The sequence below is a fragment of the Macrotis lagotis genome, chromosome 1 (assembly GCF_037893015.1).
Source record: "Macrotis lagotis isolate mMagLag1 chromosome 1, bilby.v1.9.chrom.fasta, whole genome shotgun sequence".
NCBI classification, from domain to species: domain Eukaryota; kingdom Metazoa; phylum Chordata; class Mammalia; order Peramelemorphia; family Peramelidae; genus Macrotis; species Macrotis lagotis.
The window spans coordinates 515,041,671-515,059,892 of record NC_133658.1 but is presented as its reverse complement, the minus strand read 5'-3'; the positions used below and the strand labels follow the sequence as shown (position 1 = coordinate 515,059,892).

Below are 18,222 nucleotides of genomic sequence, written 5' to 3'. Positions count from 1 at the left end.
AATGAAGACCTGTTTTTGATTCACTAAGTCCTTACATCACTAAAGTCAATTTTTCTTTCTATTTTTATGTGATGTTGTAATTGTAGTAAAGAACCTGGAGCTATTTTAAATTTGTATCAAACTGAGAAGTGCCTGAAATGTAACAGCTCTAAAAGATGGAAATCTTTTAATGGCAATGAGACAAGACAGACACCTACACAGGTGTTACTAGTGAAGTTGGATGACATTCTCTTTTGGGAGCTGGTGAGATAACTTCTCCTTTGTTTCCAGGCACTTTGATAGCAATTTCTGTCACATTTTCATACCTGCTAAAATTAGAACAGGGTAGAGACCTTGTTAAAATTCATCAGGCTGGTTCTTCTAATCTTTCTGAGGATTTTTGCCTGTGATGTGAACAGACAATTGGTTTTTCATGTTTTATACAGTTTATTCATACTTTTTTTTGTTCTCTCCAACTTTGAAATGACAAAAGTCCATTTCTATGGTTTCCCATAACACAGCATCCTACAGGTATGTATATTCTACAAATAATACTATGGAGTTTCTTCTCTTCCCCTCTCCACACAATAGATAATTTTATAGGGTTTCATTAACTCATTTACTTCTCACATCCTTTACATCAGCTTTATGTTTACTCTGACAATAGGTCAAAAAATTGAGAAGGGGAGGGTTGGTATGCTGCTAAGGCATGTAAATAGACACACATATAGAAAAAAAGCAGGACATTTACAAAGAATCTGGACCTTTTAAATTCCTTCATCGCCCAAGTGCTGAAGGACATCTCCTGCATGAGCACTCTTACATACTAAGGCATTGCTGTACCCTGTAAATACTTACAATTGGATACGGTGAATTTTACAATAACCATTAACATCTCGTTCTTTTATCACTGAGACAATACTTCAAAACCTTTTATAAAAAGGCAATAATACATAGAGAAAAAAGAACACGTTGGTAAAATTTTATGAAAAACAACCCTAGAACTGGGTTTGCAATTGCCACACTCTTGAATTGCAATTAAACAAACATGATGTTGTGTTCTTAGCACACAGGAATTGTGCTACCATAACATGTCACCTTACCCACTGCACAGAAAGCGGTTCCCCTTGGTATAGACGACAATTTGAGAGACTCTGGAGATTGTAAATAAATCCTCCCAATTCCTTCTTTTTTTTTTTTTTTAAAAAGGTGGGGTCCCTCTAGAGGAGCTTCTGTTTCCACTCCCAAGCGAAACTCCTGTAACACAGATTGCATTTCCTCCTGGTCTAGAGAAAAATCAATCCTATATCTTGGCTATTTCCTAAGCCCAGTGAAACACCACTGGTCACTTGTGCAAACCAGAGCTAATGGAGATAACTTACACAAAAGTAACAGAGTCCCAAGGTTAAGAGGGGACAAAGGTGAGACAAATGTGTCTATATAAACACACACCATATTTAGGGAGGTGTACTTGGGGTCAGAAACAGAGCCTCCTGCGTGGTGACTAAGAACCTTTTCTTTTCTTTTGCTCAGTCCATTCACACAGGTGCAAGGTAGTGATGAGGTGTTAGTTGAGTGGTGATGAAGAGCTCTATGTGGTCAAAAGCAGGACTTTTCTCCCCACTCAAAAGATAAGATGTATCTACAATGATATAGAAGACTGATGAGAGATTGTTAGGAATTTTGTAAACTGTTGCCTTCCTTACCAATTCTAAGGATATGTGTTTAACTTTTAAATAGAAGTACATGGCAGCAAAAAAGAATGAATTAATTATTTATACTCCTGGCATGGCCTATATGGTGACTGACTCTCCCTACATACTTTCTAGATACATCTATCATTGAAAATTTACTGACTTGCTTTCCATATTCAAACAGTTCTGGCTGTAACTTAAGGAAAATGACACATGCTTTCTGGTGGAAAAGCTATAGGATTTAAAAGCCAGAGTTTTAGTTTGGAAGCAAACTTCAATCTTACTACTGGTGCTCTAAATATGAGGTCTAATGACCAATGAGTGGACATAAACCTGGAAGAACTAAATCCAATCGATTCTGAAATTCTTCCTATAAACAAAAACAGAAGAAAAAAGGATGGTGTAGCCATTTGGCAGGATAGTCCATAAATACTCTTTGGAGTCCCACAAAGCAGTTGGAGTATTAGTCTATGCCCAAAAGCTACAAGAAACATTATTTCCTGGAATACTGGTCATTGCATATTACAGTACTAATGGTAATTGCAAAAAAGACCATAATAATTGCAGCTGATGCACTGAACATGAGTTGCTATAGTTGAAGTGGGAGAGGAATTTTATGAAGAACATGATAGGATCTCTCAAATCAAACTATGATCTCTGATGTTTGGTGGTGTTAAAAGCAAAGATAGGAAAAAGTAAGGCTGAGGAGAATTATATGCAAAAATATGGTTCAGGAAAAAGAAGTGAGAGAGGTCAATGGCTTATAGATTATACAGAAGCCTCCTGCCTCTAAATCATGAATACTTTCTTTAAAAAATAGAACTGGTAGGCACTGGACATGGTGAGCACCAAATAACCCTATAAAGAACAAAACACTGATTTTAACCTACAAGAAAATAATTGTTATTGATTTGGGAGTTATCCCTGAGTCAGCAGTAACAACTGAATAGTCAGATCATTAGAGTTAAAATTAGAATTTGTAAAAAATGAGGATGAGAGACAGAGAAACAGAGAATGCCACCAAAGGCAACAATAGAATATAAGCCTACTTGCAAAAAATAATGAAGAATGATGAGAGATAATGCGCAGTATTATCTCATAAAGCAGAGGGAAACAGTGGAGAATAAAACCAATTTAAAGGAAACACGGCAAGATATAAAACTAAGCAAAGTCATTCCAAGGGCATTCAAGGATAAAAATATACTGCATACAAGAAAGATGGAAAAACCACTGGACCACCTGGTCTGTCCCAGCTGTTCTTAGGGAGGAGGTAGAAATGGCACTAACGAGAATATAGGAAAAGTGGCCAAATTGGACCACTGAATTTTATGCTGAAGGTGATAAAACTGAGAGATCAATGATGGACTAATGTGTATGGTATCTGAAGAATGAGATACCAAAAGTGTGAAAAAATCTTGGACCTTACTAATGATGAAAAAAATAGTAACCAAGAGAACATCAATAATTACTTATCTATAGCTACTCTCCCCTCTACACAAAATTTCTGAGACTCACAAATACACAAATTGAGGGCACCCTCAATGATGATAATAGTAGGGAACAGCAAGTTTTTGCAATCTAAATTTAACAACATACCACATATTTACCACTTCACAATTAAATGAAAGAGGTAGAGAATATAAGAACTCATTGCTTTTGTTTGTCAATTATGAAAAAGTTTTAATGCAGAAAAAAATGCTGCCTTCTTAATGATTTGTGTCCTATCCATACATCAAGGTCATTCAAAATTCCCTGGAAGATATGGCAACAGAAATGTACCTGTTCAGTGATCCCTGAATCATTAACATTGGGTGAAGCATAAAACAAGATGTATAGTCACCAAAACATTTGCTTCTATGACAGAAGAGATACAGCTCAGAGTCCAGGTCAAGGAAGGCTTCCTTGTAGATGGTGCTCCTGTTTGTTGATGCCATTGTGCCCCCAGAACACTGCATCCACATAGGAAAATAGTGAAAGAATGTCTGTTGTTCAGATTTCAATATGCATTTGGATAGAACATTTTATAGAATTTGTCTAATACTATGTATTACTGGAAGAGAGAGATTTGGATTGCTTTTGGGAAATTGTAAAATTCTTTTATTGATACTAATCTTCTCATACAAGCAAAGGTTCATTTTTTCCAATATATATATATATATATATATATACATATATATATATATATATATATATATATATATATATATATATGTATTACCAATGTTGCTATATGGCAGTAAGACACAGACACTACCTCTTAATAATTAAAGATGAGTATCACAAAGAGGGTGATAGGGAAGCACATAGAAATCATGAGGAGGCTGCAACACATAACCAATGAGGAATGCCCAAAAGGAATAGAACTAGGCAGCATCATCAATGCATCACCAGACCAGAGGAAAGGATGAACTGGTCATATGGCAAGACTGAGGAATGGCAGGAATAAGAGCCATTCAGTTCCAATGGTACCTTCAAGATTTTGAGAAAAAAATGAGAAAAGCCTTCATGTTGGGTGGAGCCCTTGTGGTGACCCTTTGGGAGAGGATGGGCAAGAGGCTCTTGGGATTGGCAAGTATCAATAGGTTATCATCTGCATTGCTGGAGAGAACTGAATTGATGAAATCATTTATCTGTGTGAATACCTAAGGATAATTACACTCTATCTAAAGGAAAGCAAAAAAAAGTTACTCAAGGAATAGAAAGAGAAACATTCTACAGATTCAGCAAAAGTCTAAAGCTTGTGAAGAAGAGTTATCTTCCAAAGGAAAGGATTAATTGAAGTTAAGAGAAAGATGGTCAAGCATCTTTAACATCAATGACAAATTTTAAGAGAAAATTTAACCGGTTTTCCTTATCATAGTAACTTTTCTTCAAGAAGATAGTAATAGTAATTGTATTTAATGGTGAAAGAATCAATTGGATGATAAAACAGCTTGCTTAGAGGCACAAAAAATAAAATGGCTTATGAAATTCCAAATCACAAAATGCTAGAAAATCATTACCTTAGGTGCTTTTTAAAAAAGTTTATGAAATAATTAACTTACAGATAATTTTGGATGTTTTGCCTCAGATTAATGTTATTCTACTCTAAAGGAGGATGAGAGAATTTTTGGTGCCTTCTTTAAGTTGCAAGTTTTCCTTCTGTCTCTTTTCAGTTTGAGTAACTGGGGTTGCTTTCATGATGGTAACTCGAAGTGAGTCAAGTCTGGTCAAGAAATGAAATTGAAGCTTTAACAGGTTCTTTAATTAAAAGAGATCTCTTTATTCCAATAGATTTTTCCTTTAACTCCTCTGTAGAAATTACAATCTTTTAAAGACAGATTGTATATTTATCACTGACAACTCAAGTTAACATGACACTGAATTCAGAATCCTATAGTCATGGTCTTCATCCCAGAATCCCACAAGTTTTGACTTCCCTACATATTTTGCCATTCCAATAAAATGGATTGAAACAGTGTGTTCTGAAGGTTCACACAAGCTGTCCATCAGGTCTGAAATATACTTAGCAGTCCAGGTGCTCCCACCTCTGGGAAGCACTCCCTGATTTTCCTGGCAATGAACTTTCTTATTCTCTCATTTAAGTTTTTCCCAGACCTCATCTCATTTTTCCTCTTATTATAAATTCATCTTTGTACTTGTCCTGCCTTGCACATAGTAGGTGTTAAATGAATGTTGAAATAAATTCCTTAAGCAATATCTAGCAATGTGTAGTAATATCTAAGCAATTATTTAAAAAACAGCTCTTTAACAGTCAATGCAATGGGAAAAGACCTCAGTAGTTACTGTTGACCTGAGGTATTTTAGAACTAGTCAATTGAATGAATTCTTCCTTTTTGATAACTGGAGTAGCTAATGAATAGGAAAGACAATTTCTTTTTCCAAACACAGAATTCAACATAACAAAAATGCTGCTCTCCTTTTAAAGTCAAAGATAATGGTTTTCTCAATGGAATGAAAACAGTGAAGTTGCATCGACACTTTCTCTGTCTAGTGGCCAAGTGTGTAGAGTGGATAATGATGAAACACAGTAGCAGTAGCAGCATAGCAGCAACAACAACAACAACAAGACAGAATTCTGGAATCCAAGTCTTTTAATTTTACTAAATAATGGAGATGGTTTTTGAGAAAGAAAGGCATAGAAATGGAAACATACAGTTATTATTCATTAGATTGTATCAGTGCAGTATTGTGGAAGGAGTGGTCAATAAGGAATTGGTAGGTCTAAGTTATAGTTCTATCTTCCTCTTTCAATTACTCAATACCTCAGTTTCCCCACTTGCTAACTTGACAAGACCATACTCACCCTTGCACAAAACTCAGGGTAAGCTTGATGAGATGAGAGGTGAAGCATTTGAGTTCTTCAGAAGAAAGGGGCTATATGGATTCAAGCAAAGACTAATTCTATTTATTAGAACAAGAATCAATTCTTTCTGATGGTTACAAAGGGCAGCACTACTTCTAAAACAGTCGCTTCATTTAATAAATCTATATGCATACAACAACAATTTAAGATGATATCTTCTGGAAATCTGACCAACAAAATGGATCAATTTCTCTACTGAAAAAGAAGGGAAGTTTTTTGTTGTTGTTTTGTTTCCCATTTCATGAGTTGTTTGTTCTTTGTGCTTTGATGGGAAATGAGGTAGAGTAGGCTCTTAAAAACTGAAATGAGCCCCGATTGTGGTCAGTACCATCAAGTGAATAACTCACTAGGCTTAAATTTTCTCAGGCTTTAAGTGATACTAGAATGTACCAAAATACATTTTTTGATTCACATATAATGTCAGGAATAAGATCTGCATGTGTATATGTCTAGAGTAGATGAGCAACTTCCAGCATGTCTGTTTTTTAAGGTCATGAACCTTATTTAACAATTTGCTTTAGTAAGTTTTTAAATTATCTTGTTATGGCCATCGGCATTGTTATCAACAGGAGCCATGAGAGGGAGCTGCCAATTTCTAAATTGTGCACAATTAATACATTTGGTCCTTAAGATGAAAGGTTTTTTGACAGGAACACATCCTGCTAGTCCTGCCAAGGCACCGAATAACCTAGGTGATTTTCAATACAATCAAGCACAGGCTATTTTACCTATAAAATTTGTTGCACTAAATCACAGAAGGACAAAAATGATGTACTCTCTTCATGAACCGTATAACACTTGAACAATTTACATCCACAAACCCTAACTTAAATAAAACAAAACTCAACTGATGTATGGGGTAAAGCATATGAGGAACACCAAGCCTCTGACCACTTGCACTGGCTGAAAGTGATGTCATGGAAGGGGGATGGGATGGTCAATGCCTCTCAACTCACATGAGATAAAAACTTCACCTGTGCCAAGGGATAAAGCAAGAGAAGCAGCCTTCACAGACAGTCCTCAAGTAAATATATGGCTGGCTGCTCTCTAGGGGTCAGAAGTTATTCAGGTTGTGCTCTTGGAGTTGTTGGTTGTGGACCCCTGGAGTGCACTGCAGACTTGTATTCACTCTAGGGCCTTCTGATGGTTCAATTAGCATCCAATGCATCATAAAATCTAAAAGTGTTGATTTTCAAAACTGAACCAATCTGTAATGAAATGAAGGACCCAAAGGCATTTTAATTGTTAAACACATAAAAGGAAGTGTATTTAAAAAAAATTGGTCAAACTGTAGTGTCAGTTACCATTCTTAAGGAATTTACAGGGCTGTCAAAGATGAATCTTTTTTGGAATATTCAGTTTATAGCAAATGCCTAAACTGGTTTCTTCATTGCACATTATTTTCTTTTAAAATGGGTAAATTTAAAACAATTACATACATATTAAAAATCTGCATTTCTTTGCTGAATTAAAACGTTAATACTCTCAGACAACACAGATCCAAAATGATGAAACCAGCAATTCCCCCTCCCACCTTACAACAAATTAAATTGAGACAAAATTACAAACACATTTCACTACATGATTATTATTAATAAAAATCAGTTTTTTTATAAAGTTGCCCAAAATGCAAGGGATGTGCATAGGTTTACAACTTAGTCATAACATTTTATTTTTATTCCCTTGGGTAGTTTTCCCATGAACGGAATGTACTTTTGCTGTAGATTACAGTTTTTTTTCAACACAGATACACCGACGGCATGAAAGCTTGCGACTGTCCACATGCATTAAGAGTCAAGACCCAATTTCAAATCTCTAAAAGGTTGACAGAATTCTTCAAAGAGACAGTATCACATTATCTGGATGTTACATAAAAGTACCTAACAAAAATACTATTCTAAAAAAAAAAGAGAAAAAAGGCCTTTAAAAATGTTTTGTAATCACTAGATTATTTCAAATAAATAAAGGAAAGCAAGATATTCCAATCCATAAAATCAGACTCTAAAAAGAATGTAGTGTTCCACCCCCATGTCAAGGTAACAGAATTTTTTTTATTATTATTAAAATAGATTATAGAAAGCAGCATCTATTTTGTGCAGTTTTAAGGGGCCTTTGAAATAAAAAGCTATGATTTCCAAAAATATAACATTCCAAAGGATTGAATAATACATACATTTTAAAGATACATTTTTATTAAAGTTTAGGAGAACTGATTAAAAAAGATACTGTCTCTTTTAAGTTAGTGTTTAATTTTTTTCCTCCTCATATCTATTTGGACATGACAATAGTTAAATTTAGGTCACACTACATCTAGGTAGTCTCTAGGGGTCAAGACCTGTTGACACAAGGCCAGTAATGAAGAGGTTTTTTCCATGTATGAGGTGGTTCCCAGTTATGATAGAATTCTTCAGTTATCTGATGAGAGGCTTAATAGACCCAGGAGACAGGAACCCACTGAGGTGCTGTACAAACGAGCTCAATGGCTTCCTCCAGATGTCTGATTGTTTCATCAATTTCATTGTTGATAATCGTTAGGTCAAAGTAGTGTGCATATGTTCTCTGTAAGATATCAGACTCCTTCTGCAGGCGCTGAAGAGATTCATCCTAAATAGCGATTTGGGGAAGGAGAGATTAGAGATGGGAGGGGAGAAGGTACATTGGGAAGCAAAGAAAAGAGAAAAGTTAGTCGAACTCTTTAGCTCTCCTGATTTTCATTTGTTCTGCCAAGGTCAGGCCTCATAGCCCAGTGCCACTAGGTGAAGCCATGAATGGATCAAGGAGACTACTGTAGTGGACTGCTATGTGTAATGGCAGCTGCTGGCATGCAACAGGCCACTTTTCTAAGTTCTAGGAAGGCTGGAGTGGAGAACACAGAGGCAATAACAGTACAAAGAATGACTCTGGAACAACAGAGCCCACAAGTTCTGGTGGCTGACCCACCCATGCAGTGCCTCAAGGATTTAAGGATGTGGTTAACACAGACAGTGGCAAACAACCAGCGTGGGAGGGGTTCTTTAATCATTTCTCTTTCCCCAGGTTCCTTACACCTTGCATGCTGTCTCACAGTCCTCACTTCATTTTTCTGTTTTCAAACTGCTACATGGAGGAATTTCTTAATCCACATGATCAGAGATCTCCTATTCCCTTTTTCTTGGCACAGAAATAGGCTTGAACTCCTGACCTGATTCCTGTCCCTGAGTTGTACTTGCACTAGGCAGCCTTCTCTTGACAGTAAATTATTTTCTCTTTGTCTATTTAGGGAATTCAGTTGTATGGAAACCTATCCAAGATAATGAGGTGCCAAATGCTTTCTGGATTTTACAAAATGAGAAACACTAGCAAGAGAAGGGTGATTTTAAAAGTAAGACCCAGCACCTGGGTTCACCTAAAAACCCACCAGGAATCCACAGGTAGTCTGCAAAGATAAGCTGTAGAGCTCAATGTGACACTTCCCCAAATGAATGTCACATTCAGCTCTCTGGTAAATACCTAGTTAGAAATAAGCCAAGAGCAAATGACAATTTAAAGAGGACTCATATACGTATAGATAACTTTAGAACTCATAGTCCATTTTATTTTGTTGTTATATGATGAGGATCAATCAAGGAAAAATAGGAAGCTGAATCCCATTAGAATAAGAAAAAAAGAGAGGCCAGATTTGCTAAAACTTGACTGTTATAGATTTCCCGAAGTTCATTATGACATATACATACATGTATAATACATATGCATATGTGGTTGTATAAAGACACAGGGAGGTACGATGAGAAAGGATCAAATCATTCAGGGGCATGGAAGGCTAGATATGGGGGGTGGGGAGCAAATTTCCCAATAAAGAAAAGGCTACATAGCTTTGAAGGACCAAATATCCTCTTTTAGGCACAAGGTTGTCTGTGTTTGGTGTCCTTTCTTTTAAACACACAGGCCAAAATACTACATGAAAAGTCTGGGTTCAGTGGGTGTTTGCCTCTGGAAGAATGATAGGTACAAACTTATTAATAAGGATGGAATTAGCCAATTCCATTTCAATAGCACACCAGAGAAGAGATCAAAGAAGTTGAGTACCTCAATTAAGTACTCTGAAGATAAAATTCTGGTACCTCTTCTGAGGGTCATCTACTTCTTTCAAAGTAGTCTGAGAAGTATTCTTTGACCATCAGGTAGTAACTATTCTACATATAAAGGTCGGGGATCACAATTACCTTTTTATTATGGGTATGTCTAGACACACCTGTTTATCCTTAAAAGCATAGTCTTTTCACTGTAACTTCACTGAAGGGAAGGGCAAATATGCCTTTGTTTAGAATATATTGGGTTACTAGGGAACAGCCTTTACAAAGTCTCCCTTGGGTTTGATATCAGCAATCCAAAATTGAATGGTTTAGTTACGCTTGTCTCTTCCTCTCTTCACAAAAAATAGCCCTTCCATGTATTTAACACAGTATAGGAGTGGGGCTTAAGTCAGTGAAAACAAAATGCCTTTATTCTAATAGCAAAAGCAGCACTGAGTGGGAAAAGAACATCTACATTCTAAATCTATTAAAAGAAACAGGCTATATTTCATTAGCTCCTAGCTGGTACTTACAGGCAGTTTTCTGCACCATTTTGGCAGCTATGAAAAGTTAGTAAAAGGGCAGGAAAAATAGGCACAAAAAAAGCAAAGATGATAATTCAAGAAAATAATATAACAAAAGGATAAAACCATTTAACAGATGCTTTTGAAATGTTTCTATATTAAAATGAATGGGAAAGTAGATTATACTTTAGAAAGAAATATACTCAATGCAAATAAAATGATATAAAAAATAAAAGTGAATAGAAATAAAAAGCACTTAGGCAAATTTAGTTAATAGATTTTCCTTGAAAGTATAGAAACTGAAAATTTCCAGTATCTTAATTTTGCTATGGAAAGGTCATTGATCTCCTAAGGAATCTCCTAAGGAATAAAAATTGGTGAGCCCTATTATTAGGTTTCCAGTGATTTTCTATTAATCTGTCCTTTTTAACTAATAGAAACAAGCCAACAATCTGATCTACAGGAGTTTCCATTCCCTGTTTTCTAAAACATAATCTGCTGCTGTGTTGTTGAGTTGTTTCAGTCATGTTTGACTCTTTGTGATCCCATATGGGATTTTCTTCACAAAGATACTGGAGTGTTTTGCCATTTCCATTGCTCATTGCACAGATGAGGAAACTGAGACCAACAAGGTTAAGTGACTTGCCCAGGCTCACACAGCTAGTAAGGATCTGAGGCCAGATTTGAACTTAGGAGGATGAGTTTTCCTGACGTTGGGTCCAGCACTGTATGCACTAGGCATCACCTAGCTGCCCAAGAAGGTCAAGAGTTCCTCCCCCCCTCCTCCCCCATTAACTAACTGTTCTCCTGACTCTCCACCTCCTGTCCCTTCTCTTCAGGTCTCCCACCCACACCTCTTCTACCAATGACATCATGGGTCCTATGATCTGGAGATTTCAGAGGGAAGTGATTTCACCTCCATGGCTGTCTGTCTCTGTTGCAAACACCCCAAAGGAGAGCCTGGTCACACCAAAAATCACTTTTCACCCGGTAAGTGAATCCCAAACAAAAGATGGATGCTGCCCGCCTGTGCAGTGAAATGAATTCACTAAGCTCTCTGGTGGGACTCTGGATCAATGGGGAGATCTGCAGGAGGAAGGGCCCTGTGCTGCCTCAGCTCAATGCATTTCAAGGATGAGGTCTTCAATCAGGCCATTTTTATATTTAAAAGTCCAAAGAGTTCTTACCTCATTGATGCCAGGAGTAATTGTTGGTGCAGCAATAAAAACTACAAAAGGAGCAAACTCTGCCGTTCTCAGGACCTTCAGCGCCTGTGTGAAAGAAACTGAAGACTTCAGCAAGGAGAAAAGCTATGTGTCCTTTAAACGGTCCATAGAGAGAAATGAAAGAACTGACAAAACCTCTGGAATAAATTTGGTTATTGAATAATTAGCCCTTTCCCTCAAAATCATAGAAAAAGGCATCCAAAAGAGGTTTTACAAAAAAAGATAATCTCATTGGGTTGCTGTATTGATTTTATGCTGTGTTGATTCCCTTGTCATAAGTAACAACAAATGAAAATTTTAAAGTGCTTATATATATTATATAAAACATACCAGGGCTGTCCTTGAAGTAATAGACAATATATTTTGATTTGCCATTTCAGTGAGAGCTCTGTGTAGATTCGCTTTCTTTACTAAAACATTCAGTAGTAAACCCACAGGGAGATGCATAAAATTGTATTGTAGGCCATGACCACATTTTGGACAGCCCTGATTTATTATAATGTACATCCACACTCACACCCACACCATCTCATTTAAGCCTCCCAACAACCTAGTGAGCCAGATACCACAGACATTATTATTCCCATTTCAGATGAAGAAGCTGAGGCCTATCTGAGAGGTTAATTAAGTGCAAAAAGGAGGAATATAACAAAAAAGGAGGGAAATAATAGAATATCATTAATTAAGTATAAAATGCATAAAATATCTGCCAGCCAATACAAAAATATACTCATGACATATTAATATAATTCCAAAACTCTCCTTAAAAATACTTAAACAACTGGAAGTTTATTGCCTATATATATTTTTTGATGCTAATTTATTTTTAAATGATTTTAAGTGATATTTAAATAGTATTTACTTGCTAACTTGCTGTTATAATTTATACTTTACTTTATAGCCTTTAATTAATTTCCTAGTTTCTGTACACATACCCTTATCTCCCCCAACCATCCCTAACCACTATCTCCCTCATCTCTCTGTTCTTTTGTGGTCAAACTTGAGAAAGTCCTTTACATGGTGTCTTCACTTCCTTTTCTTTCACTCTCTTCTTATCTCCTTCTGTTCTACCTTCCAAGCTCATCATTCAACTAAAACTATTCTTTCTAAACTTATGATCTTCCTCATTTCCCACCTGGTTGCCCTAATTTGGGATTTTTTTGATTTCTCCACTGCAGCCTGCCCTTCCTGAACCTCCAACTGCCTTCTCATTTCTCTTTTTGCATGCTATCTTTCCCCATTAGATTGTAAGCTCCTTAATATTTATTGGTTGACAAATGCCAAATCTAACAGTCATTAATTGATATCCTTTTTAATCTCTCTGCATCTCCTGACAAGGTCTCCCACCCTATTTTCCTCTAAACTCTCTTCTCCCTAGTTTTTTTTGGAAAACACTCTGATGATTTTCTTCCTACTTCTCTGAATGCTCCTCTCAGCCTCCTTTGCTGGATCTTTATCCAAATCATATCTGATAGCTATGGATATCTCTCAGAGCTCTGTCCTGGGCCATCTACTTTTCTCTCTACTATTTCATTTGGTGACCTTATCAGCTCTCATACATTCATCTCTTTGGTAATCATTCTCAAATCAATTATTCCAACCTTAACCTTTCTGCTGACCTTCAATTATCTCCAAATATGTATTGCACTGTCTGCTGAATAGATGTGCCCTAAACCATCTTAAAGTTGATATTTGCAAAACTAAACTCATTATTTTCTGAACTCTTCTCTCTCCCCCCCCCCCCCACCCCGTAGAAGGGATCACCATCCTCTGGTAACTAGACTCACAATGGAAGAATCATTCTGTACTTTTCACTCTCTATTATCTCCTGTATCACTTTTTTTGCTAAGGCATATTGATTTTACCTTCATCTTTAGCATATAGCCTTTTCTCTCTTCTATACTGCCAATGCCCTGGTGAAAGTCTTCATCATTATACCTGGACTATTGAAGAAGCCTGCCATTTATCTTTTCCCCACCTCCAATTCATTCTCACCTTGGCTGCCAAAATAATCTTCCTACAATGCATATATGACCAAACCCACTCTTATTACTGCTCTTAATACTGTTTTAGTTTACTTATAACAGAGACTACAATCACTCTGGAGTTCATTATTGTATTATTTCTGAACTCTTTTTAATGAATAATTTTTGGATGGTGAAAAAAATGAAGTTCAAATGCCAGTAACCCAAATTAATTAACTGAGTAACTCTGGTCAAGTTGTGTAAGCTCTCAGCCTTAGCTTCTGCACCAAGTGAGTTAACAGCAATTATAATGGTAAAGTATGACTTTCCTTACAGAGTTGTTTTGATAAGTATAAAGCATTTTGTAACCTAAAAATGTTATGTAAATTTCACCGTTGTTAATATGATTATCTTTATCTTTTAGAGGGCAAGGTGAGTTTAAGAAAAAAAGTATCTGCATATTTAACGCCTATCAAAAAATCCATTGGACTTAGGTAATGGGGCTCCTAGCTTTTCTCATTGTTTATGTACACCAAGTAAATCTCTGAGCCTAATTAATTAGAGCTTGGCTTTCTCTTAAGCCCAATAGGGAAAACAGTATTTTTGCTTCTTACTTCACAGCACTGTTGTGGGGAACATATAAGATTGACATTTTCTCTTTCTCTCATTTTCTCTTTGTCTATGTCCTTCTTATTCTCTTCATATCACTATATCTACAGTTATGAATGTATACATACACACACATACATATAAATACACACACAAGGAAATTTTGCAAATTACAAAGCCCAACATAAATTTAGGGTTCTTAGATGGTAGAGTTAATATAATTAAGGACTTGGGAGTTAAGAAGACCTAAATTCAAGTCCTGTCTCAGTTGCTTACTACTAACTGAGTGATTCTAAACAAGTCACTCAACCTCTCTCAAGCTCAGTCTTTTCACCTGTAAAATGGGGAAGATACCTCTCAAAGCCAGGGAAGTCTTATTCAGTTCCACACTACCTTCCTTCTCTAAAGCGTGTCTTATTCACAGCAAATGATTAGTAAGATAATTAAAATACTTGCTATAGTCATGAAGTGAAGGGTGTTCAGCAACCAAATTTTTTGAAATAAAAATGTGGTAAATCGAAATGTATTTTCATGCTAAATGTAAATGAGATGAAAACTAGTTTAAAAAAAGAACTGCTGAATTGTTTCATGGATTCAAAGGCTATGAACATAGCTTCAGGGTCAATTTCAAGGGGCCAAATTTGTTTTCCTCTAAGTTTACAATTGTTTATGTTTATATACAAATATTGGTCCCTGCTAGTACAACTTACTAGTAAGCTAGAATCTTATTAACACTTATTAACACTCTCTGCCAGACTATGAAATTCATAATAAGCTAGGTTTACCTTGGAATTTGAAAAAATAGTAACAGATGAACCTCATCACAAACTGCCTCAAATCCTATGTATAAACCCTGAGAACAACTTTTAGTGAGGCTTCTTTTTTCTAGTAAGTTTGGTGCTGACTAGGGGAGTTATTTTAATGCACAGGATACTTTATGAAGAAAAACAACAAGTAAAAATTATTCTAGGGGCTTGAGAGTTCAAATCAAATTAGTCTGTATGTGGCAGATTTTATATCAAATGAGTGAGGGTTATTATTCACTTTCACAAATGTCCTTTACAAAATATAAACCTTTTGTACCCTGACTGATTAATATGGGTCCCATGTATCCTAAACATCTTAAAGTTGACATCTGTTAAACTGAACTCATTGTTTATTGTAACTTTCCCTCTCCCCTTCCCTCTTCCTGTAGAGGGGTCCACCATTCTCTGGTAACAAGACTCACAATGGTGGTGTCATTCTGGACTCCTCACTCTCCATTATCCTCCATATCCACTCTGTTGCTAAGGCATGTTGATTTTACATTAATCTTCAACATATATTCTCTCCTCTCCTCTAATACTGCCACAACCCTGGCAAAAGTCTTCATCACCATATCTGGACTTTTGAAGAAGCCTGCTGGTTGATCTGTCTGCCATTTCTCTTTTCCCCATGCCAAATCATCCTCACTTCAGCTGCCAAAGTAATCTTCCTGCAATGCACATGAAACCACATTACACCCGATCTTAATACTGCTCTTAATAATATGATTGCATTCACCCTGGAGTTCACTATTATATTCTCTGTGATCAGGTTAACACAGAAACATAAAGGCATTATAACTAACTCTTATTTATAGGTTTTTCTTTGTAAGAATAGAGAAAACCCTGTAAAAACACTGTTCCAGAAATGAGGAAGATGTAAGTTTTCTTCATTCAGGATATGGCTTATGTGCCATTATATTTGTGTCATGTAAAACCTGTAAGTCACTAGGAGTTTATAGCTCCAAAAGCTATATGAGCATGAGTTATATAGAGGAGAAGGGTGGGACAAAAGGATAACTCAAATGTCCCAATCTTAATAATATTCAATGTTATTATTAATTTTAAAAGCTATTTCCCTCACATTGATGCTATAAATGAAAATGTGAAATGTAACATTACCATCCGTTTCACAGACTTTTGAGGAAACAAAAGCTAATTCCAAGGCCACATAGATTTAATCCTAGGTTAGTTGACTCTAAGTCCAGTGTTCTTTAGAGCCAATGATTCTGACATTTCAGTATAATTGAGATCTAGAAAGGTAGGTAGCTATTATAATTAATGCAGCAAGATCCTTACCAAATGTAAGATCAGTGTGGACATTCTAGGTAAACACAGATTTAATCAGCTGTTTTATTAGATTTCTGAATGATAATGAAAAGATAATGAAAACAGAACTGCTGCTCTTTATTATGGCATGTGTTAATAAGATTACTGTCCTAATTCTAAATGCTAGTCCATTTATGTTTCAGATTTCCTTGAAAGGTCTCTGGTCCCTGGCATTCTCTAACACTTTCAAGAAGCACCATTAAATGTTTCTGATTGTTTTTCTCACCTTGGAACTTGCATCAAGCCCCCTTCTTTAAAATGAGTGCCTAAATTAGCAGGGCAGGAGTTTTCAACCATCTGGGAATGAATTACCTGAGGTTCTACATCCAGTATTGCAATCAGTCCCTGCTCATGGATCTTCCGTATTGTCTCCAGTTTTGTCCCATACATGGCATCCTCATGGCTGCCATACTCCAAGTATTCATTGTTAGATATGTCTTGCATCATTTGGTCGTGAGATACAAAGTAATAGTTCTTGCCATTTTCTTCATCTTTCTTTGGAGGTCTAGTTGTGTCTGCAGAAGGATCACATTGAAAAACAGGCTTTAAAAGTAGTTTGTATTCTCTATGAAGTCAACTATTTTAACATTTTCTTAAGTTTCTGAGCTTTTAACATTATTCTTATGTCACCAGTATCATTTCTACTTTCAGCTGATTTTTAGCATTGATTTCTACAAATCCTGTTTACATAACCTAAAAGGGAGAATATGCAGTGAATGGTTTTGTTTACTAATTACTTCAGCTGTTAGGTGGAAAGGGATAATTGCATCAATAATCCTAGTTATCACCCACAGAAGAATGAGAAATGTGCTTCCTGACATGAAGAAATTAATAACTCATAGTACAACAATTATTTATATAGTGTGCTGTACGCTGTGCTAAGTGCTTTTCATTTATCATTTCATGTGCTCCTCACAACAACCCATCTCCTAAGTATCTGAGTCAGAATTTGAACTTGGGTCTTCTTGACTTCAGGCCCTGTGCTTTATCCATGGTGCCACCTTGCTGCTGTACTCTTGAAGACCTTGACTTGAGTGCTGATACAACTTTTTAAAAATAAAACACATGCAAAAAAAAAAGTATCACTACAGTCAGATTCATTTCAGTAAACATTTCTTAGGCACCTGCCTATGAACTTTGCTAGCAAGGGCTAGGGATGCAAAGGGAAAAATGAAACTTACCTCTGTTCTCAAGTGACATATACTTGTTTCTTTTCTTTTTTGTTTGGTTTATTTATTTTATATTATTGCAATAATCTTGTGAGAGTAAACATAAATCTCCCTCCTCACCCCCCAAAAGATGAGAAACCTCAAGAATAGTGAGAGAGAAAAGAAAAATGTACTTCAATCTATGTTCAGATTCCAATGGCTCTGTCTCTGGGATGCATTGCATTCCCCATCATAGCCACCAGAGAAGTTGCTTCAATATTTTCCCACAGTTGCTATCACTAGCTGTGTTTCCCTCCACTCTATTCCTCCCCACTCTCATTTGTTCTATTCTCTCTTCTTTCACCCTGTCCCTATTCAGAAGTGTGTTGTATCTGAGTACCCTCTACCATGATCTTCCTTCTCTTCTATCACTTATCCCCCACCCCACCCCCCGGTTCCCCCTTATCCCATCCCTTTCCTCTCATTTTTCTCTAGGCTAAGATAGATTTCTATACCCCATTAAGTATG

At 36.3% G+C, this 18,222-nt stretch overlaps 1 protein-coding gene across 13 annotated transcripts in view; it reads right to left on the bottom strand.

Annotated features, from left to right (window-relative positions):
• Positions 1 to 5,749: 5,749 nt before the first annotated feature.
• The window catches only part of CASK (calcium/calmodulin dependent serine protein kinase), a 466,034-nt gene continuing 453,561 nt past the window's right edge, over positions 5,750 to 18,222 (bottom strand). For all 13 annotated transcript variants that reach the window (XM_074214148.1, XM_074214150.1, XM_074214151.1 and 10 more), the window contains 3 exons: positions 16,859 to 17,061; positions 11,803 to 11,886; positions 5,750 to 8,643 (listed from right to left, as the gene is read on the bottom strand). In XM_074214148.1, coding sequence (XP_074070249.1) covers positions 8,467 to 8,643; positions 11,803 to 11,886; positions 16,859 to 17,061 — 464 coding nt within the window. In that variant the 3' untranslated portion in view covers positions 5,750 to 8,466. The remainder of the gene's footprint in view (positions 8,644 to 11,802; positions 11,887 to 16,858; positions 17,062 to 18,222) is intronic.